This window comes from Rhododendron vialii, chromosome 9a (genome assembly GCF_030253575.1).
Source record: "Rhododendron vialii isolate Sample 1 chromosome 9a, ASM3025357v1".
Taxonomy (NCBI): Eukaryota; Viridiplantae; Streptophyta; class Magnoliopsida; order Ericales; family Ericaceae; genus Rhododendron; species Rhododendron vialii.
The window spans coordinates 25732968-25756401 of record NC_080565.1 but is presented as its reverse complement, the minus strand read 5'-3'; the positions used below and the strand labels follow the sequence as shown (position 1 = coordinate 25756401).

Genomic DNA, 23434 nt, shown 5'->3' with positions numbered 1-23434 from the left:
AAATTCATAGGCCCAAGCCCGGTCCATAAAAACTTCAGGCTGGACTAGCCCGCCTGTTTGACGGACTCGGGCCGAACGGGCTTCGAGCGGGTCATGTGTTTTCGGGCTAAATGATGACCCTTAACTATCACCATCTTTCACGGAGAGAGACTCGAAGAGGGAGAGGAGGGAGAGGGAGTGTTTGTGTGTTGAGAGAGAGAGAATCATTGTCTATTGCTCTCTCCCTCTCTCTCTCACTCTTTTTCCGTTGAAAGATCAAACCCTTCATCTCATCCATCATCTCTTCCCAAAACAAAAGTGAGCTCTATTTCTCTCTCATTTTGTACTAATAATCTGTAGTTTTACTCATTAAAAGATACTACCTCCGTCCCAATTTAATTGTCACTTTTAGGAGTTCGTGCCACTTTTTAATTGATTATATCAGCTTGTAATTTATAATGTTTTAGGTGATTTTGAAAATATTGTATTATAGAACAAATCGAGATCTATCAAACAAGATCCATATTGAATATAAAATTCATTACCAATTTAAAGATATAACTAGTTTTTTTATCCAGTTAGAATAGAATTGGAACAAGTAAATTGGGACGGAAGGAGTACTTATTTTATTTTGTTCATCATTTTTAATATTAATTGTCTTATGCTTTGTAGAGAGTGAAACCCTTTCCCAAAACTACTTAAGTCAGTCCCCTACGCCATTCCGAAGCCACTGAAACAACCAACGGGAGGAAGGCGAGTGAAACCCAGATTTATGTTTTTCCAGAAATTCACAGTGTTTATGACCACATTATGAAGTTTTATAGGAGTCTGATTTTAAGGTTAAATTCACAGTGTGTAGTTTTTATAAACTAGATGGCCTAGTTGATAATTTTAGTAGTCTATAGATTCAACACCCTTTTTTTTTGTTGCCAATATTATATAATTAGTGGGGAGTTAGTGGGATGTTAGTCAACGGAAGCTCAAAGGATATCCATAGCATTAAAACTCCAAACTCCCTGGGGGTGGGAGGAAAGGGGGGTGGCGGAATGAACTTTTCCGACTATGCTAACTTGGCAATTCTATAGATTCAACACTAGACATGTTGATGAAAATGCTCATCTACAAGACCTATAATGGGCCAAGTGGGGCCCATGGCCTGCTCCAAGGCTTCAAAATTCCCGAAACTTTTATATATATAATTACACCATACCTGCAACAATTGTTGAGGTGTTTTCACCATTTATTATTGTTCTGATCATAGGCTTTAATTGCATCTCTACCCTCTATCATTTATAGACTCGTTTCTACAACATTTTTCTTCTAATTTATATAATTGCGTATGTATGAATGTCCGTTTTCTTTTTTAGTTTTCTACCATTCAAAAGTTTGGCAGATGAAATTTCAGTTTTGTTTTAACAGTGGCATTTGCATTATCACAGTATTATTGGTTGACCTTTTCTTTGTTTCTGTTTATATCAAGGTACCCAGCATTGTATCTAATTTTAGTTTACTTTGTTGACACTGCATAAGGCTTCGAGAGTTTTGGCCAGTTGGTGCACCGCGATGGGCCGATCATGGTTAGGCACTATTTGGATGCTTTGAGATATGCATCAAGCATCTTTGACAATGACCCATCCAAACCTGCTTAGGTCCATTCATGGCTGTGAAAATGATCATGTGCACAATATATATCGACCGAATGCCATTGTGTATGAGTTGTACACAATGAAAATCCTACCATACCTACATATCTTAAAAGTTAGCAGGGATTTTATCTAGCGCCAGATGGTTCATTCGTTAATTTTCAGCACGCCTTTGTCCATGTTGGTGTGAAAAATAATAATTATGGAAGTCATTCATTTTCCATAAAATTTTTGTTCAATTTGCTAACGTTTTAGTTGCTTTATATTTAATAATAGTTTATAAAATAGCGGTGTGTTGAATTTTCTAAAGCATGTGCACGATGCAAACTTCTGTCTCGGAGGATTGGTCTTGGATAACGTTGTAATGTTGAGAGATGAGCCAAAATTTATAGATCTGGTTCTTTATCAAAAGATCGATACATATGTAAACTTGGACTATCAGAATTGAACAAAACAATGTTTATAAATTTTGGCCAAAATCCAATTTTACATATGTATCAATCTTTTGATAAAGAACCACATCTATAAATTTTGGCTGGCTCATCTCCCAACAATACAATGCTTTCCAAGACAAATCATCTGAGGCAGAAGTTTGAATTGTGCACATGCTTTAGAAAATTCAATACACCACTGTTTTGTAAGCTATTGTTAAATATAAGGCAACTAAACCGTTAGAACAAAGCTTTTACGTAAAAGGAATGACTTACAAAGGTGTGCTGAAAATTAACGAATGGAACCATATGGCGCCAAATAAAATTCCGTCACTTCTTAAGATTTGTATGTATGGTAGGATTTTCATTGTGTATGACTCATACACAATGACATGCGGTTGAAACATATTATGCATATGATCATTTTCATGGCAGTGAGAGAACCTAAGCAGGTTCGGATGGGTCATTGTCAAAGATGCTCGATGCATAGTTCGAAGCATCCAAATAGTGCCTAACCATGATCGGCCCGTCGCGGTGCACCAACCGGCCAAAACACTTGAAGCCATCCGTGGTGTAAAAAAAGTAACTAAAATTAGATCGTATTTCATGATAATAAAAAAAAAAAGATCTTGTTTCCTGTTAAAAAGAAGTAAGGCTGATTTTTGCTGGTAATTGGTATGCCTTTCTTTGCTATATGTAAGTATAGGGCCGGAATATGTGCCAAACCCTCACCAAAATAATGGATTAAGGTGATAGAGTGTTCTCAGGAGACGCTAGGCTTCGGAATTGAAAAAAACGGTCTTCTTTTTTTTTTTTCTTCTCTTCAGCGGATTTCACTCATCAAGTTCTTGTTAACATGGACTCATGGAGTTAGAAAATAGTAACCTACCCTTTCGGTTGGAATTTCAATTGCACTCAAATTTCTAAACTTTTGTCCCATCTTATCTTTCTTGGTCTCTAGCTAACAAATCTTTCTTTGTTCATAACTCAGGATTGGATGTATACTTCTGTCTTTCGGACAAGATGCATTCCATGGTGAAGCGATGCATATTCTGAAGTATGAGGTGAATCAGTCAGACTTGCAAACACTAAGAAATGTCACAGAGTCTCTGTTGCAGGCAAAAACTCTCAATGTGGCTCAGGTTTTCCTGCCTTCAGATGTCAAAGAAGAAATTGACAAGTTAAATGAAGACTTAAATACTGCAGGCTGCAGCAGGTATGCTGAGCCAGAAAACAAGTTGAAGTTCTGGAAAAATACAGAGAGTCTTCAATGCAATGTATAAGTTCATATACTTCATATTGTCATGAAATTTAGCTTTGCTTGACCTCACAATTATGACACTAAAAGAACTTTTATTGCAGTCAATGACATGCATTTATGCTTTTTCTCTCTCTTGTTGGTCTTTCTAAGTATCATTTGAAGATCCATTGACCATTTCATGGGTGCCAATTTTGCTTTTGACTCTTTTTAGCTCTTTCCTACTTGCATGTTTTACTCTGTTTTGTCGCAGTTCTATCCATTCTTGGGCACAAACATGCAACTAACATGTAAGATTTCACTTGGTTCTAAATTCTATTACATTCCCATCATGTTGATGTTCTCCGAAATAATATGATGGGATATTTCTCAATATTTGTATGCCTGATTCAACCTCATACTGATGCAGATTCGTCGTAGTGGATGGTTACTTGTGGCAGTAACATTCATTCTTTGTGGAGGATTTGCTAGTACTCAAGTAAGATATTGTACATGCACTGTGCTTTCACATATACCTTCTTTGATAGCAATTTTAGTAGAAGTGCAAAAACTGGAAAGAGAATAGGGACAATTTTCCCCGACTTCCAACTCCTGCAATTATCTCCATGATTTTATTGTAGGGGGGGTGAAGATATGCTTTGTTCCAAACGTATACTGGTTCTTCTACCAAGGGGTCCTTTTCGGGTCTAGCACCTTTCATTATGCTAACAGAACCGTTTGGGTTTACCAATCTAGGCTTGCTGCCTTCTTGATCCAATTTCTTTGATGCGCATGTAATTTTTGAACTCCCACATTCATGACTTACCTTGCAATACAACTTGTATTTGGCTTCCATCTTGTTTTAGCTTCTTGAACTTTCGAAAAGAAATGAGATGCTTAATGGGTAAGCTAAGTTAACTCCATTTGTTGACAGAAGGTTATTTTAATGTGTTTCAGTGCCATTTCCAACCTTGTATGGCTATGGGAGAGTGGGTAGATACTTCTCAGGCAGAGACCACTCTTAGCAATATCCTTCCATGTGTTGACCAAAGAACCGCAAACTAGACCCTCACTCATAGTAAACAAGTCGTCAATGATATTGTAAATATCGTCAACCAATTCATATATACCATTGCAGATACAAATCCTTCTCAGGCCAATAATCCTAGGTACTACAATCAATCTGGGCCATCGATGCCCCCTCTGTGTTATCCAGATGACAATCAGCTGCAAGTTCGCCAGTGTACTTCCTTCGAGGTGTCCATGGCAAATGCTTCTCTGGTATGTGGTGTTGTATTGTGGATTGTTTCTTATTTAGTTATTGTTTTTCTTGACGATGCTCCAAATCAAGGATGATCATGAACAAGGCTACTGCAATCATTTTGGGTCTTCTCTGCTTAACTAAGCCAGCCCTAGCTCTGGGGCTTGTATGTTCTAGTTAGTTAAGTCCACCAAGACAAAATGTGGAAACTCTTGCTAGGCTCAAACTGACCAAGGCTTCAAAGTATTTGGTGTTTCATTACCAATAATTAATGGGAAATTTTTAAAAATGGTCCCTCTAGTTTGCACGAGTTTTCATTTTCGTCCCTCTACTATTAATTGTATCATTTTTAACCCTATAGTTTTCATTCCATCTCAATTTCGTCCTTCTCCCTGACGCCGTCCATGAAACAAACGGAATTGAAGGGCAAAATTGTCATTTTCTCTCACAGAAGGACCAAATTGAAATTTTATGCAAACCAGAGGGATTATTTTTAAAATTTTACATTTTACTTTTGTTTTTTGCAAATAAAATAAAAAAGACCATAAGAAATGTATTTGACAACTGAATTATTTTTTATTGGGTAATCAAACTATATTGAAAAATTTATATTTCATTACACATTACAAAAATATTAGAAAATGCACAAATCAACCCCTTAGCTAATGTCTTTGTATCATGTTCTTATAATCTTCTTATTTTTTCACCCAATAAAAAAATGTTTAAAATCCGTGTTTATTTGTTATATGAGTGATCTTATGAGTAAGTCCAAAAATAAATACACTTATACCCATATTTTAATGTATTTGATCTCTTAATATTTAATAGTGTTTCATTGCTTAATTAAACACAATTACAAAATTTCTAAATACTACTGAACAACTTTTTCTTTTTAATCATATGACAAAAAAAAATAACGATAGCGAAAATTCAATTGAAAAAAAAATACAAGCCCAAGACAATTAACATAAGGGTTGTTTTTTGAATTTTCTCATATTTTTTGTGATGTATATAATAAAAACTTTACAAAATTTCAACATATATTTTATTATTCACTATAAAATGAGATGAGAAATATATTATATATGATGTATTTTAAATTTATTTACAAAAACAAAAGTAAAAAACAAAATTATAGAAATAGTCCCTCTAGTTTGCATGAAATCTCAATTTAGTCCCTCTGTGAGGAGAAATGACAATTTTGTCCTCCAATTCCGTTTGTTTCATTAACGCCGTAAGTGAGAGGGACGAAATTGAGACAGAATGCAAATTATAGGACTAAAAGTAACACAATTGATACTAGAGGGACGAAAATGAAAATTCATGGAAACTAGAGGGACCATTTATAAAAATTTCCCATAATTAATTTGATTCCAATTTGGGCTTTGGTTTTGAATACCAATTTTATTCAAAACTAAAGTCGGTGGACAATGTTAAATAGCTGTTCTTTTGCTATTCTTTAACTGCATCTTCATCTTGACTTGCATCATGCTCGCTCCGTTGTCTTAAATTATTAAATACCTGCAGCAAGGTAAGCTTAGTTTCTCGTTAATTGTGAAGAAGTTTACTGATTTAACATTTCTTTTGGAATGACGGACAAACAATGATCATCTTATGTTGAAGTTTGTCCGACAGATCTGTGTAACCTGTAAAATATAATCTTCTGCATGTATTTGACAGGTTTGGCAGAATTTTACTTGCAAAATGTTAGCATCTGGGTTATGCACCAGGGTGGGAAGTGTGACCCCAGAAATGTATGGCCAATTGGTGGCGGCCGTCAATGTAAGTGTCGCTCTTCAGCTGTATGCTCCACCATTACTCAGTCTCCAGGACTGCAATTTTGTGCGCGACACTCTTCAAAACATCACTTCGAGTTCGAATTACTGTCCTCCCCTTGAGCATGATCTCCAAACGGTAAATGCCGCTCTCGCCCTCATCTCGGTTGGAATCATGCTTTGTCTTGCGCTCTGGTACTGTATGCAAACCGCTCCCAAAGGGAGGAAGGTTAATGTAGCTTGGCTGACTTTTTTGCCTTCTCCACTTTTGAAATTGTCTTGGCTATTAGAATTTAATTACTAGTAGGTTTATGGTTTCTATGTTACTGTGTATGTTACATGGACACCAGCATTGGGTGCGAGTCTACGTTAGACCTTGCTAAATTAGAATATTTATGAATCTTATGATCCTGGGGCATGGACTCGATAGTAACTATGTTACAGAAATGCGTCCAAAATGCGGTGACGCTACCTTAAGTAGAACGATGCAAAGCTATCTTGTGGACACTTCGGCTCCATTTGTTTCGATGTAAAATATTTACGATAGTAATATATTTTCTCCGTAACACATTTTCACAAAAGTTATTTTCTCTAAATTTAGTTTTTGGAGTTTGGTTGGCATTTGAGAACTCATAAAAGGCCACAATATGAAAAATACAAATAAATCTGAAAGCACTTTTCAGAAAACAACAAAATGTTCAATCCACACACAAATATATATATATACACACACACACATGGGGCAACAAAGTGTTTTTTTAGGGTGTCCCTTGAACCGTTCCATATATATATATATACATATATATATATATATGTACGGTTCAGATCATAAAATCACATTCTGCACACATTGAACGGTTCAGATCATAAAAATTTGATTGGTAACTATGAGATCGAGATTATGGGTGTTTTTTTAGGTGTTTTTTTAGGGTGTCCCTTGAACCGTCCCGTGTATATATATATACCCCAAATCTCAAACTCATAGTTCCAGATCAAATTTTTATGATCCGAATCGTTCAATGTGTGCAGAATGTGATTTTAAAGGTGCCCGCGAGAAATTAACAAAAAAAATGATCGGGAAATGCTTGATTTGAGCAGTTTTTATTTGAACCGTTCAATAGAAAACTGTTCGAAACTGTTCGGATCAAGCCCTTCCCGGTCATTTTTTTTGCTGATTTCTCACAGGTAATCTTAAAATCACGTTCTAATCACATTGAGCTCGGATCATCAAAATTTGATCGGGAACTATGAGGTGTTTTTTTGGGTGTCCCCGGAACCGCCCCGATATATATATATATATATATATATATATATATATAGAAAGAGAGAGAGAGAGAGAGAGAGAGAGAGAGAGAGGTGGCTGGTGGGTTACGTGGGTACTGAAAATTTCAGTTTGAAATAGTGGAAGTTACAAGTGAATTACCTCAGTTGGGGGCTGTGATAGTTGTGGATTGGGGAAAAAGTTCATCTGTTCAGTGGGAGTAAAATAACTCACCGAAGTTTTGAGAGGAAATCATTTTCACCTGGATCATGAAAAATATTTTATCATAGAAAATATTTTCCAACTTTTTGTCTAACCAAACAAAGGAAAATAAGTAAAATATTTTACGTTGATGTAGGACAAAAATGGAGAGTTTTTGTATTTTATTTTTATTGTTTTAGAATAAGGTTTTGGTTAGGAATATTTTCATTTAGGTTAGAATTATTAACTTTCCGTATTCGGTTTGATTTTGATTTCTACTTTTATTAGGATTCTTAGTCTACAAGAATATGGAGTTGACTGCAACACTACAAGAAAAAAATGGTTATTGCTGAAATTCGATTTTCTGACAAAGGAGTGCCAGCCAACTCTATCATAAATCAAAGTCTAGAGAACCAGCAACTTCAACATAAGGTTCTAGTCGTCGATTTTCTTGGAGTGCAACAATTTGATTGGGTTCCCAACATTCATTTAGTGGATTTTGTCAACAAGTTAAAGCATGCTGAGAAACAATTTTTGCAAATACACTTTTTTCTTGAAGTTTTATTTCGAGTTAAGAAAGGAGTTGAAATATTATAAGTATCTGTTTCTTTAGCATGGAAGATGGCAAATTCCCAAAGAGAACTTGAGGTCGAGTTCTTTTGAAGAAAAGGAGATTGATGTAGGACACAAATAGAGAGTTTTTGTATTTTATTTTTATTATTTTAGAATAAGATTTTGGTGAGGAATATTTTCATTTAAGTTAGAATTATTAACTTTCCGTATTCGGTTTAATTTTGATTTTTACTTTTATTAGGATTCTTGGTCTACAAGAATTTGGATTTATTTTAATTAATTATGAAATATCTTTTATTTAATGCCATTTGTTTTGGCATGATTTATTATTTCTTTTATAATAGGATTTCTAAGGTTATGGTCTTATAAAAAGGGCTATAACATATTCAATTATTCAACTTTTTAAAACTTTTAATTAATAATATTGCAGAGATTTTCTCCTTTTTTATTGTGTGCAAGAATTGCTCGTTACGACGAATTGTTTTTCTCGTTTGGACTAATACACTAATTAGTCTATCGTGAATTCCGTTGCGTCAACAATTTTGTACCGGAAACAAGAAGCTTAATGGTCAAGCTTTTGAACGGTACAATCCGTACAAATTTCAGAAGCTCGGGTTAAGGAGGTAAATAAACCACGAAATCAGAGCCCATTACCCATTATAAATTAACACCACCAGAATAAACAAAAGATTTCAGAGCCCATTACCCATTAGTTGTGTTTTTGTTTGTTTGGGGTGAGAGAAACTCAACTTCATTTGAGATCGAAGCCCACCGTTCGGAGCACAGCAAGGTTGCCGGAGGACATCGATGATAACTACTTGAGGTGTTGGGTTTTTTCGTTTCGGATGGAGGCCTAGATCTGACTTTTGGTTGCTAGCTCCGGTGAGGTTGTTGTTTTGATGAAGGCGACTGTTGTGGTCACCGCCGGAGTTTGTGACGATTCGCGTGTGTATTGGTCAAATGACGGTGTTTTGGGAGCCAGTGGCAATCCACTTGTGTATTGGTCAAATGACGGTGTTTTAGGCGTTGGTCCCATTTGCAGACGAGAATCTCCCTGCCTTGACCACTCGCATTTCTTGTGAAGTTACTCCTAATATCTACAATTTTGCAAGTATTCCGTGACATATTATTACCGCAGCAAAATATTAAAAAATAAATTGAGCAGTTAAATAATTACTATTATTCTTGTTAGCCAAGAGAGGAAGGAGCAATTATTCTTGTTTGCGAAGATTTGATTCATAATGTTTTGTGTACAAAGTTAGCATACTTCATTGTGAGAACAAATGTCTAATATTTGCTCCATTTTAAGGTCTTGGTTGGTAATTTTTGAATTCGGAGATTAATAAAATCTTTTTCCTGATTAAAAAAAGAAATCTTCGGTTCGATTATCCATGCCTACAACTCTTGTGGCCACTTCATCCACACGAGTAGGTGTGTGAAACGGCTGTGAGAGGAGATACACCGCACGCAAGTTGACCTGGGACACCCTGCATCACCCAAGGAAAAAAACAAAAAAAAAAACAAATGTCACATATGATGAAGTTCTTGTGATTCTATATAGAAACCAAGATGAGACCTGAATTTTTGTTTTGAAACAATTCGAACCGATTTGAAATGGACCTTGATCAATGTGTTCATAGAACAAAAAAATCACATCCCCAAACAGAGTTTGATTCCCTTAAGTCTCATTCCCCTCCCCCAAGTCCTCCTAGAATAACAAAGATTAAGTTTAACAAATGAAAAAAAAAAAAAAAATCGTCCTAGATAATCCGGACTATTTTTTTTTTACTCGGCAAACGAAACATTTTTATATTACTCGAAGGGGGTACATCGAGGGAAGACTCAAAACTCACAAGAGCTTTGATACACCAAAAGATACACTAATACATACACACGCATCCAACAGATAGTTGAATGGCACACCAAAAAACTACGAACCTTACAATCTCAATTTTCGGATACCATCTAAAAAAACCTTGAACTCCTCCACGGTGTAGACCTTGATATCAAATTTTGCCTTCATCCACATCGCAACCCGAGTTTTAACTACCTCTCCCACTTCCCAGGCTTGTTTTGTTGAGTTGTTGAAAATGTAGTCATTCCTTACCAACCATATGGACCATAACGTTGCATAGAAACAAGCCTCCCAAATGTGTTCTCTAACCTAGTAAATCCATTTGCAAACCACCAGCTAGCTAGAACTGGTACCGAAACTGGACAAACCCATTTGATGCTCCACCAATCTAGGATTATTGACCAAACACTCCAGGAAAAATGGCAATGAAGAAATAAGTGCCGATGAGTTTCAAGGTGCAAAGAACAAAGAGGACACAATGCTAAGTGAAACTCATCTATCACATTTCTACAAAGAAGTTCTGACCTGGTAACTGCTTTTTCTTTGACGGCCAACCAAGCAAAAATTTCCACCTTTGGAGGACTTAAGTTCTTCCACAATGATCCCAGTAAATCGCTACTTGAATGATGTAGCAATTCCCATTGCCCATAAGCGGATTTAACTGTGAAATTACCATCCCCCGTCCACCGCCATAATAACATGTCAGGCTTTGTTGGATTTAACGACACACGTTGAAGTCGAAGTCTCAGGTTGACCATCTCTTGATTCTCTCGCCCAAACAATTCTCTCCTGAACGATAGGTCCCAAGATCCCCCAGCCTCGTCATCCCTCATGTTGCTGATCAACATCTCCTTTTGAGTAGATAAGGAGAATAGACTAGGATATTCTTCTTTCAACGGTAACTCACCCAACCAGACATGTTCCTAAAACACAGTTGCATTGCCTGAGTTTACTTGGACTTTAAAGCCCTCTCGGATGGAGTAGCCCAAATGAGATGAAGGATTCTCCAATGAACAAATATCTGCCCATATTCTTGAGGTTGGACCTGAGCCATGAACGTAGGGCAACCAGCAATTAGCATCCAACCCGTATTTTCCTCTAATGACTTTCACCCAAAGAGACTCTTTATCTTTACCAAATCTCCACCACCATTTAGCCAAAAGTGCTATGTTCTATTGCAACATCTTTTTCACCCCCAAACCTCCATCAGATTTCTTCTTAGTAATCTCGTCCCATTTAACCAGGTGGATCTTCTTTTTGTCACGGGTGTCACCCCAAAAAAACTGTCTCTGCAACTTCTCCAGATTCCTCGCTACAGCTAGTGGCATTTTGAACAAGGACATAAAGTAGATGGGCACGTTAGCAGTGTTGGAGTTGATAAGAGTAATCCTTCCCCCAGTCGAAATGCAATGAGTTCTCCAAACACTCAACACTTTCTCGGTCCTCTCAATAACCGGATCCCAAGTCTTGATTCTACCTGGGTTTGCACCTAGAGGTAACCCAAGGTATTTGATTGGTAAGTTTTCCACTTTACAGCCCATAGTACAAGCCAGAGAGGTTATTGCTTCGGATGGAACATTCACTCCACATAGAGAACTCTTTGAGAAGTTGATTCTCAACCCTGACATCAATTGGAAACACCTTAATATTCGTTTAATGTTTGCCATCTCCTTCAGGTCATTGTTGCAAAAAAGAATGGTATCATCCGCAAATTGTAGATGAGATAATACAACCCCATTACTCCCCAATTTAGTTCCTTTGATAATATTCCTTTCCTTTGCTCTTTCTAGCATAATGTTGAGGGCTTCCACGATAATATTAAAGAGGAAAGGTGATAAGGGGTCACCCTGTCTCAGACCCTTCTGTATGCAAAATTCCTGAGAAGCTGACCCATTGATCAATATTGACATAGAAACCGAGGAACAACATTCCAATATCCACCCTCTCCACCTGTCCCCAAAACCCAACCTCGAAAGCATATTGTTCAAAAAACACCAATTAACACAATCGTACGCTCTTTCAAAGTCAAGCTTTAGAATAAGTCCCCCATTCGCTCTGTTCTTCCAACTATGAATAACCTCGTTGGCTATAAGAACACCATCTAACATTTGTTTCCCACTAACAAAAGCAGCTTGGGACTCTCCAATTAATGATTGCATATGATCTTTGAGTCTATTCGACAATACTTTTAGAAAGAACCTTATAGACCCAACCCACCACACTAATGGGTCTATACTCTTTGAAAGACGACGGACAAGCTACCTTAGGAATTAAAGCAACAAAGGTGGAATTGATACCTTTAGTGAGCTTTCCGTTGGCATGAAATTCGGTGAAGAATTGGATGACCGATTCTTTCATAAAATCCCAACCTTTCTTAACAAAGGAGAAGTTAAAACCGTCGAGCCCAGGAGCTTTAAGACTACAACATCCTTGAAGAGCTGCTACAATTTCCTTCTCCTCAAATGCTTTCTCAAGTTGCAACACTATCTCCAGTTCAAGTTTTCTAGGGAAAGATCCCCCCAACATTGGTCTGATTTTTCTTTCTTCCTTGAAATTATTCCGAAAGAATTCTGTAGCTGCTTCTTTAATCTGTCCTGGTTCCACTAGCATACATCCATTCACCTTTATCCAACCCACCAAATTCCTCTTAAAACGATTGTTAGCAGTGATTTGAAAAAATCTAGTGTTTCTATTGCTTCGCCTTCAAACCTCGCCTTCGAATAAGGTTGAGAAAAACCCCAAGCGTAGGGCTAGGTCGTCGGTAGCATAATATCCGGAAGTCCGGGATCGTACCCACAGAGAATTCGAATGTAGCTTAATTGGATTGTAGCTTTTGTAAGGTGGATTGTGGCGTTTAAGACGGCCAACTTGGTTTTGCTTCTAACGGTGGAAAATTACCAAGGCAAAAGACTGGAAAACGCTCGATTAACTTAAAGGAGGCAAGTCTAGGGATCGTCTAACCCTTGACTTAAGCCGTTACCGGTTCTCAATTATAACTCAGGCAAGAGTCACGACCGCGTGCTCACGCCCGGAAGATTTAGCTGTAAAAGACTACATTTATCGGAAGATGTGATTAACCGGAATTAAATCAACCTATTTTTGCTAATGTATCTAACACGTAGGGGGCCACGAGCCCTTAATATGTCGCTTGCCAAGACCGCTTGACTAAACTTCATACCAAGGAGTTAACACGCCTCGCTTAGACCAAAAAGGCTAGGTTAATGAAATTCCGAAAACCAAGATTTTAAGCCCGAAGGTTTGAGAACCAAATAACCACCTAAGTACTCGGGGAAGATTACCCCGAGGCTTGGCCTATCGACTACTCACACATAGCTAAAGCATAAAAGAAAGCATAAAAACGAGACACGACTTTTAACCGATAAAAACGAAAACAAACTTGATATTATAAAAGATCTAGTCCGTAGGAACAACTTTAATAAACGAGAAATTAACAAACGAGAATTATTTACTTGAGTTCTAAGAGATTACACTAAAAAAGCTTGAAAGACATTAATGGAAGAAAAATTAAAGCTAATAATTAACTAGATACCAAAGGGGAGAGAGGAGACCCCTATTTATACACAATGGGTTTCTCTCTCCTCAAATATCTAAAAATATGCTATTAAAGGCAAGTATTCCATAAATGGAAAGCCCAAAAAGTAGCAAAATATCTGGCCGAAAGCTCTCCGTATCGATACAGATTAAGCAAAGTATCGATACCACATCGTTAAGCTGAAAAGGCCAATCTCCCGTAACAATTCCGTATCGATACAGATTATTCCCGTATCGATACGGGACTCTCTACTTGGCAAGATAACCAACGCGTATCGATACGGTCAAAAATCCGTATCGATACGGGGAGCTTATCTCTGGTTCTTCAAGCCAGCCTCCCAGAACTTGGCACCCGACGGCCGTTGGCTTGCCCGATGCTTCTCGCCTTCGTTCTTTGGTTACTTTGGCACCAGTTCCACCGGGCGATGATTCTTGAATTAACTTGGGTGTTGGCTTTGCACTCAAAATACGCCTTTTAAGGGCGTTTTGCCTGAAACACTTAACAAACTACCTTACGAGCAATATTGAATAAAAACGACAATTAAAGGCTAAAAACACTTCTAACTAACGGACTTAAGCACCACGATCAAGCAATCTTTAGGGCGTATCACACCCCCCAACTTGAGCGTTGCTAGCCCCTAGCAACAAAATAGAAACTAAAGGAAATAAAGAATGCCTGACCATCCTTCCAATAGAGCTACTTAGCACCTACTCAAACTGCAACTAATTGGCAAGAGTTAAAATAACTTAATTATTCCAAAACAACTCGCAGCCAACAATTGAGCGATCAACTAAATATTGAGCAAGTTATAATCAAGTATCCAAAACGAGCGCCAAAAGACAAAAGACGGATACGAAGCTATAATTTAACCAATTCCAACCAGTGTAACCATATCCCACAAGAAAGGTGCTCGAATTAGGCACGGGGAACAAAAATACCATGCCTTATAAGTGGAGAGCACCATTAAACAGAACTTACGACTAAACGATTGAAAACTAAATTGCCGAAAGAAAACATGCCACAAACTAAATATACTAACTATCAGGCAATAAATCGAAATGGAATCAAGGCATATTAAAGATCTACTAAGGGCTTCATAGCATAAATTGACCTTGGTTTTAAATCAAAGAACGGTTAGCAAAATAGGATGGCGGCCATATACTAGCTTGGTTCAACTACCCTTGGCCGCCTCCAACTCCAACTACCAAGTCATAGGCCACATGCCGGCCTCAACAAAAACTTACTAAACTAAAAAGTCAGAATTAAACTAAACTAAACTAAAAACAACGAAATAAAAGATAAGAGGTGGGCTGTCAACCACCAAGCACCCCGACCAAGTTGAGGGATTTCTAACTACTCCACCGACCCTACTCATCATCCACGAACACAGGCTCCTCCCCAGCAAAATCATCGCTATCCTCATCAGGCTCCTCGGGCGGTGGTACATACTGCTCACTGGCTTGCCCCACTCCTTGACTCAGAACCCAATCTAACTTATGATCGATCTTCCGCTGCCTCCTTGCATTGGCTCGGGTCTCATTTTTCAGTTTCTTCAGGCATCCCATAGTGGCCACCCCTTGGCAAAACAACAATTTATTCCAAGCAGCCGACTTTGCACCATTTGGTGGCAAAGTGGTCACGTACGCCCCACGTGGGGGCAGCAGCAGTAGCAGGTCGGGACTGAGAGATACTCCGGGTGAGTATGGAACTATTAATATCCCCCGGATTGAGCTTTTCACGCTCCGGAAACTTGGAAGCGGGAACCTTCTGAGCCAAACACATAACGGTCACCAAGCATGGAAAAGGCAACCTAGAGTTGGTTGGGGCCTTGGCCTTGAAATCAATCATCTCCTGAAATATAACCTTTGCCCAGTCACACACCACATTTGGATTCATGAACGCGTGAATCATTCCCCCCTCGTAACTATCCGGCTTGTTCTCAGTCCCCCTCGGATTGAAATTGTGGTGCACTAGTTGATTGACTAGTCGATACACCTCCTTAAACTTTCCTAGCACATTGGGGAGACTCGCCTCCCTAGGATTTTTGTACAATTCCTGAACAACGGTCTCGTCTGCCACATACTCCTTATCGGGATAATTCACATCATCCACGGGTGGTTGGCGGTAATTCAAAACCCGTGCAATAAACCCTGAAGTCACCTCAATAGGAATCTTCCCAATTTTCGATGTTACCTTAGCATCATCCTTCTTCTCATCCTCCTTAGGCGGAATTTTCATGTTTTTGTAAAATTCTACGACAAGCTCTTTGTTGTAACTAGGGTTAGGGGCAAGGTAGTAAGACAAACCTTGGTCACGGATGCGACGAACAAACGAATTATCAATGCCCAGGTTGTCGACGTCAACATGTCGCTCATTCTTGAACCCCCGGTTCCGAATCCCTTCTTCCCATTTCTTTTAAGTTGCGGCACGAATTTCAGCCGCCGTCCTCCTCTTAGCCCGGCCTCGCTTTTGCGGGTTCGCAATCATTTCCTCCTCCTCCTCCATTTCCTGCACTATCTCCTCCGCTTGTTGCGAAGAAGAAGCCGGAGCCTTGCCCTTAGAAGCCACAGTCTTTGTTCTCACCATTGCATGCAAGACCTACCAAACAGAACAATATCCCAAATCTTGAAACAAAATACTACAGAAAACAACCCAGATTGCAGCCAGGAACGCGCAAGTTCCAACAAAAACAGGCGGCCAGACAAAATCCACAACACTTCTGAGTTGTACTACACAGATTCTGCCTCTAAATTGTAGTACACAAATGGTAAATTCGCCATGCAATTCCAGTCCCAAATCCAAACAAAATTTCAAAAATCTAGGAAACAGGGGTTCATGGGTGATTTCGGAAGTTGGGGGTTCAAGAATACATGGTAGGATGGTTCAAAATAGCAATGCATGGCAATATAGTTGGTAATCAAGGTTTGGAGTTAATATAGAGGAAGAACAATGGGAGATGATGCGCATAGAGAGAGAGAGAGAGAGAGAGAGGATTTACCTTCGTACGAGTAGGATTTGACTTGAAATCCTTGAAAGCTTGAAGGTTTGATGAAAGATTATGGGGTTTTCGGGTTGATTTTGGTGTTTTTGGGGTTGGGTTTCGGGTTTCGAAGAGCTTGGGTGGTTATGGAGGGTTAGTGAGAGAGAATGGAGTTTGGAAAGATGAGGAGGCCGACCTTAATAACTGCAGATTTTGATTTTAACCCACGCGTATCGATACGGGCCAAAATCCGTATCGATACGGGGCTCTCTGATTACCCACGAACAAACGCGTATCGATACGCCTTACGGGCCGTATCGATACGGGTAGCTTATCTCCAGAAGTTCAACTTTGCCACCCGATAGCCAATGCCGACGCCCAGAGCCACTTTTAAGATACACCCGGAGCCTGTAAACCTAAGGCCAGCCCAGCAAAGCTTAAAACCAACTTCCAACCATCCACCCAAACATCCGGTTTCCTATGGATAAGAGTGAGACGCGGACTAGGCTTTATTTTTAAAGGACAATGAGACTCTCTTGTGGTTTTAATCAAGCAAAGATGGCCTTGTATCATTTCTTACATATGCCATAGATTCCGAAGCGATTTAAAGTAGATAACGAACATGTTTAGGCATGACATGAGATTAAAATCTAACTAAGAATATACTGAGAACAATCAACGGGATATGGGTCAAACCTGCTCACAACACACTCAACACTTAATTTTCTCGCCCTTTCAGCTTGCATACGAGTTGGACAGAACAAGTTTAACCAAAAATATTTACACGAACTCTTGCCAATTAATGGACTGATGACCAAGGGCTAAGTTGCTCCATTCCACTAACTTGTAATAACGGAAGGATTGGTCTACCAAAAGCGAAAAATTTAAACAAAACGCATAAAACATAAATATCCGATTTATGTCCCTCCCCCCAACTTGAAATATGCAATGCCCTCATAGCATGGAGAACAACAGTAGGGAAAAAAGGAACAAAAGATCGTACCTACGGGGGAATGTCAACCCCCTTATACCTCGACCAAGTTGGAGGTTTTTGCGTCACCGGCTCCGTTTGTCATCCGAACGGCTTTCAAGGTCGACTCCTTCGGCTCTTGCAACGGAACCACAGCTAGTCACACAGGATCATGGCCAAAACTTTATTGGACTAACAATCGCGACGCGTAATTGCACCCATGCTTAGAGCTCCTGAATGCCTCAATCATTCCGACGTTAGATCCAAACCACCAAGGCTGGTGTGGTAGCACGTACACCCTGGAAAAAACTTAAGCTCGAACTACCTACTAAGAGCCAAATGACATTAGAACCGCCCGGCGCGTGTTATCCGGGCACCAACAAACATATATACAAAGAAAAACAAAGGACACCACCCGATTTTCACGCAATCTTACGAGTCATACTTTTCGTCCCGTGTCTCACCAAGTAGGCAAAATGCAGGTGGCTATACTAGACCATCAAAGTTGTTACATCATGCCCGAAGTAAAATTCACCGCTTGACCTCGCCAAGCAATTAAGCCCAGCGTTCCCTATGATCAAAACAAAGTGATGCAAGACACAGCCTAGTGCCAAAGCCCAGGAATATCAAGCCGCACCCAAAGACCTAAATTGCCCCCGATAGGGACATATCTGGTGAGCAAGGGTCGTTAACGACAAACTACGACAAAAGAAGGACTAATTAAAGCCCGATACAATGATGCGTTGGTGAAATCTCTTAGTGAGAAACGCCCGAAACATGAGAAATAAGAACAAAAAGATAAAACAATATTTACAAATGTACAAACATACAGAATTTAATATCAGAGCTCGGAGAGTCCAAGTCACAGCTGGACTCCGCCAAACAATGAAATCCAGCGTCCCCTAAGATCGTGACCAGGCAGGCACAAGGTAGAGCCAAGTGCGGTAATGGAGCACGGGAATATCAAGGCCTAACCTAAGATCTATGCCGCCACCGTTGGGGCTAATCTGGAAGACGTGAGTGGTTCACTGTGAATTACTCCTATCAGAAAAGCTAATGAAAGCCCTATGTCGCTGATATTAAAATTGCCCTTACTAATCGGAGCTGGGAACACGATCCTTTTTTGAGTAGCGGCGTGCGGAGCTACATATACCCAAGTCAATGGAGGGTACCCCCTACCCGGGGGCCGAGTCCGACAAACAGTTAAGTTCAGCGGTTACGCTTTCGCTCCCCGTGCAAATTAGAGTAACACAAGCTAAAACGATGGGCCATCCGTATAAACGGGATCGGCCAAGACCTCATCGGGCTCGCCAGCTTCAAAGCCACCAAGGAAAGGCTTAAGCCGCTGACCGTTAACTGTAAAAGAGGAACCGTTACGCATGCTTTCTACTTCTATCGCCCCGTGAGGGGACACATTTTTGACAACATAAGGTTCGGCCCAACGTGAGCGCAACTTCCCGGGATGCAAATGCAATCGAGAATTATACAACAAGACTTTCTGACCGGGCACAAAGTTTTTAATCAAAATCTTATTATCATGCTTGGCTTTGAGTTTAGATTTGTAAGTGCTAGAATGGTTGTAAGCATTGTACCTCAACTCCTCGAGTTCCGTCAATTGGAGCTTGCGGCGGGCACCGGCTTGTACCATATTGAAATTCAGCTTCTTAATGGCCCAATACGCTTTATGCTCAAGCTCGACTGGCAAGTGGCATGCTTTCCCGTAAACCAACCGATAAGGTGACATTCCCAAGATAGTCTTGTACGCAGTACGGTAAGCCCACAAAGCATCGATCAATCGAGTTGACCAATCTTTGCGGGTAGGATTAACCGTCTTCTCCAAGATATGTTTAATCTCTCGATTCGCAAGCTCCGCTTGGCCATTTGTTTGCGGGTGATAAGCCGTTGAGACTTTGTGAATGATGGAATACTTCCGCATGAGGGCCGCAATGGATCGGTTGCAAAAGTGGGACCCTTGGTCACTGATGATAGCCCTAGGCATGCCAAATCGCGCCAAAATGTACTCACGGAGAAATTCAACGACCACTTGGGCATCATTGGTACGAGTTGGGATAGCCTCCACCCATTTGGAGACATAGTCAACGGCTAACAAGATGTAGAGGTACCCAAAAGATGTAGGAAATGGCCCCATGAAGTCGATACCCCAACAGTCAAACACCTCAATAATCAAAATGGGGGTAAGCGGCATCTCATTACGTCGCATCACGCACCCCAGAAGTTGACAGCGTGCACATGCCCGGCAGAAAGCAAACGTATCCTTGTGCAATTGTGGCCAATAGAAACCGCACTGTAAAATCTTAGCGGCGGTCTTTTTGAACGAGAAATGGCAGCCACAAGCCTCCGTGTGGCAAAACTGGATAACACTATGTTGCTCAGACTCGGGCACACAGCGGCGAACAAGTTGGTCAGCGCAATACTTAAACAAATACGGGTCGTTAAAAGAGAACCGTTTCACCTCGGCCAAAAACCGACGCTGCTCCTGCAAATTCCAATGTCCAAGCATAAGACCGGTGACTAAGTAGTTCACTATATCCGCGTACCATGGAGCCATAGTGATGGAGAACAGCTGCTCATCGGGAAAGGAGTCACCGATAGGAATGTGCGATGTATGATCTTCGAATTCTAATCGAGACAAGTGATCGGCCACCACATTCTCGACACCCTTCTTGTCCTTAATAGTGAGGTCAAATTCTTGTAGGAGTAAAATCCACCGAATCAAACGCACCTTGGCATCCTGCTTCGTAAAAAGGTACTTGAGAGCCGAATGATCGGTGTACACGGTAATCGGAGCCCCCACTAGATAAGACCGAAACTTGTCCAACGCAAAGACTATGGCAAACAGCTCCTTCTCCGTGGTCGAATAGTTCATTTGAGCCTCATTGAGCGTCTTACTTGCATAGTAGACGACGTACGGCTCTTTCCCTTTTCTTTGGCCCAAAACAGCTCCAACGGCGTAATCACTGGCGTCACACATGAGCTCGAAGGGCAATTCCCAGTCCGGAGATCGCACTATAGGTAGAGAGGTGAGACTAGACTTTAACTTGGCAAAGGCGGCCTCGCAACTCGGCGTCCACTCGAATGGCACATCTTTGGCGAGCAAATGACATAAAGGCCGGGCAATTGCACTAAAATCTTTGAAAAAACGCCGATAGAAACCGGCATGCCCCAAGAAAGATCGGATATCCTTCAAACACTTTGGAGTCGGAAGATTCCCAATCAAATCGATTTTTGCCTGATCCACTTCGATGCCTTTCGAAGAAACAGTATGGCCGAGTACAATGCCTTCGGTCACCATAAAGTGACATTTCTTCCAATTCAGCACTAGGTTCTTTTCCTCGCACCTGGCTAATACTAACCCCAAGTTGGTAAGACAAGCCTCAAAAGAGTCACCAAAAACTGAGAAGTCGTCCATGAATACTTCCATAATTTTCTCCACCATGTCACCGAATAAACCCAAAATACACCGCGAGAAGGTACCGGGGGCGTTGCAAAGCCCGAACGGCATACGACGATACGCAAAGGTCCCGAATGGGGACGTAGTCTTCTCTTGATCTTCCAAGGACACCTCAATCTGATTATAACCAGAGTACCCGTCCAAGAAGCAGTAGAACTTGTGCCCGGCCACTCTCTCCAAAATTTGATCGATGAACGGAAGGGGAAAGTGGTCCTTTCTGGTACTAGCGTTCAGCTTCCGATAATCAATGCACACCCTCCAGCCAGTCTGAACACGCATTGGAATAAGCTCATCTTTGTCATTTTTCACCACAGTCACCCCAGACTTCTTAGGTACCACTTGTATCGGGCTCACCCACTTGGAATCCGCTATCGGGTAAATAATGCCAACATCCAACAATTTAAGAACTTCCGCTCGCACCACATCCTTCATAATCGGGTTTAATCGTCGTTGAGGCTGGCGAGAGGGCTTAACATCCTCCTCCATGTAAATGTGATGAGAGCAAAGAGATCCATCTATTCCTTTGATATCGGCTATGGACCATCCAATAGCCTTTGAATGCTTCCTCAACTTAGAGAGTAATTGAAATTCCTGAAGGTCGGTGAGGGCGGAGGAGATTACCACCGGGTATGTTTGGCCGTCGCCAAGATAGGCGTACTTGAAGGTATCCGGTAGTGGTTTCAACTCAAGCACTGGGGGTTCCACACTAGACGGAACGGCTCACTTCTCAATAGGAGGTAGCTCCTCAAATTTTGGGACCCACGGGGTTATACCACACATCTCCTCCTCATCTAACAAAGAGCACAAGTACGCAACCTCAGGGGCTTCAAGAAAATCGGCCTCGGCGGAAGTCAGTGCCAACTCCAACTCATCTTTGCAAATAAACGTAGTGACGTGGTCTTGAACAAGTGAATCGATCATGCTTACTCCGCACACATCCTCGTCATCGCCCAATTGGCTACCGATATGGAACATGTTGACTTGCATCTGCATGTTGCCAAAACTCATGTTAAGGCGGCCATCCCGGCAATGAATGACGGCGTCGGATGTTGCTAAAAACGGCCGGCCAAGAATGATTGGAACGGACGATTGAGCCGCCGGCACCGGGCATGTATCAAGAACCATGAAGTCGACTGGGTATACGAACTGGTCAACTTGAACAAGAACATCTTCGACCATCCCTTTAGGAACTCGGATACTCCGATCCGCCAATTGTAAAGTCACCCGAGTAGGCTTCATCTCTCCCAAACCAAGTTGTTCATAGACCGAGAACGGTAGGAGGTTTACACTTGCCCCCAAATCGAGAAGAGCCTTTTCAACAACTTTACCCCCAATAGTGATGGATATCGTAGGACACCCCGGATCATTATACTTGGGCGGAAGGGTTGACTGGAAGAGTGAGCTTACTTGTTCGGTCAAGAACACCTTCTTCTGCACTTGGAGTTGCCGTTTGTGAGTGCACAACTCCTTCAAAAATTTGGCATACGACGAAATTTGTTTAATAGCATTGAGCAAAGGAAGGTTAACTGTCACTTTCTGAAGAACTTCATAGATATCACTGTTCAAATTCGGCTTGGCAGGCGACTTAAGTTGGTTAGGATATGGAGCGGGAACGGTGAAAGTTTGTGGAACCTCAACTTCTTTGGCTTTTCCCTTTTCTTCTTCCGTAGAAACCGGTTTGGGAGATTCCCCATTTGGCATTGTGGGCTTCAATGGTGCCGAAAAAGGTAACAAGATTTGCGCAACCGGCGGCTCCACTTGAGCATTATCAACCGTCTTCCCACTTCTCAACGATATTATGGCATTTGCTTGCTCGGGGAAAGTCACCGAAGAGCCTTGTGCAAAATGTTGGCCTTGAGGGTTTGATTGAGGTTGGGTAGGTAGTTTGCCTTTTTCTTGTTGCAATACACCGATAGCCGTTGTTAATTTACCCACTTGATTCCTTATATCGTTCATCGCTTGAGTAGTTTGCTCATTGGTGGTCGTTTGCATTTGATAGAATGCATTCAGAGTATCCTCCAAAGAACGTCGTGGCGGCGGTGCTGGTTGCTGCTGAAATTGGTTTTGCCCTTGGAATTGGCCTGGTGGTATGAATCCGGGTGGGCCTTGAGCTTGTGCCGGAGGAAACCGGGGCTGACTTTGAAACTGGGATTGGCGCCAAGTTTGATTCTGAGGAGGAGCTTGAGAAGTTGACGAGCCGACCTCATTTTGGTTACTCCATCAGAAAGCCGGATTAGACCACA

General features: G+C 40.8%; 3 protein-coding genes across 3 annotated transcripts in view; 2 read left to right on the top strand and 1 right to left on the bottom strand.

Moving 5' to 3' along the window:
* Positions 1–174: 174 nt before the first annotated feature.
* The window catches only part of LOC131301879 (uncharacterized), a 61900-nt gene continuing 38640 nt past the window's right edge, over positions 175–23434 (top strand). Inside the window, exon 1 of the mRNA XM_058328372.1 lies at positions 175–297. The gene's annotated coding sequence lies outside the window, so the exon portion shown is untranslated. The remainder of the gene's footprint in view (positions 298–23434) is intronic.
* On the top strand, positions 3097–9384 carry LOC131299743 (uncharacterized). The gene is made up of 6 exons (XM_058325324.1): positions 3097–3330; positions 3721–3789; positions 4248–4329; positions 4429–4571; positions 6232–6521; positions 9267–9384. The coding sequence occupies exons 1-6, from the start codon at positions 3097–3099 to the stop codon at positions 9382–9384; spliced, it is 936 nt and encodes a 311-aa protein (XP_058181307.1).
* LOC131299742 (uncharacterized) lies at positions 21304–22892 on the bottom strand. Its single transcript, XM_058325323.1, has 3 exons — positions 21965–22892; positions 21416–21883; positions 21304–21308 (listed from the first exon to the last, which is right to left on the bottom strand). Exons 1-3 carry the CDS (start codon positions 22890–22892, stop codon positions 21304–21306), a joined length of 1401 nt encoding a protein of 466 aa, XP_058181306.1.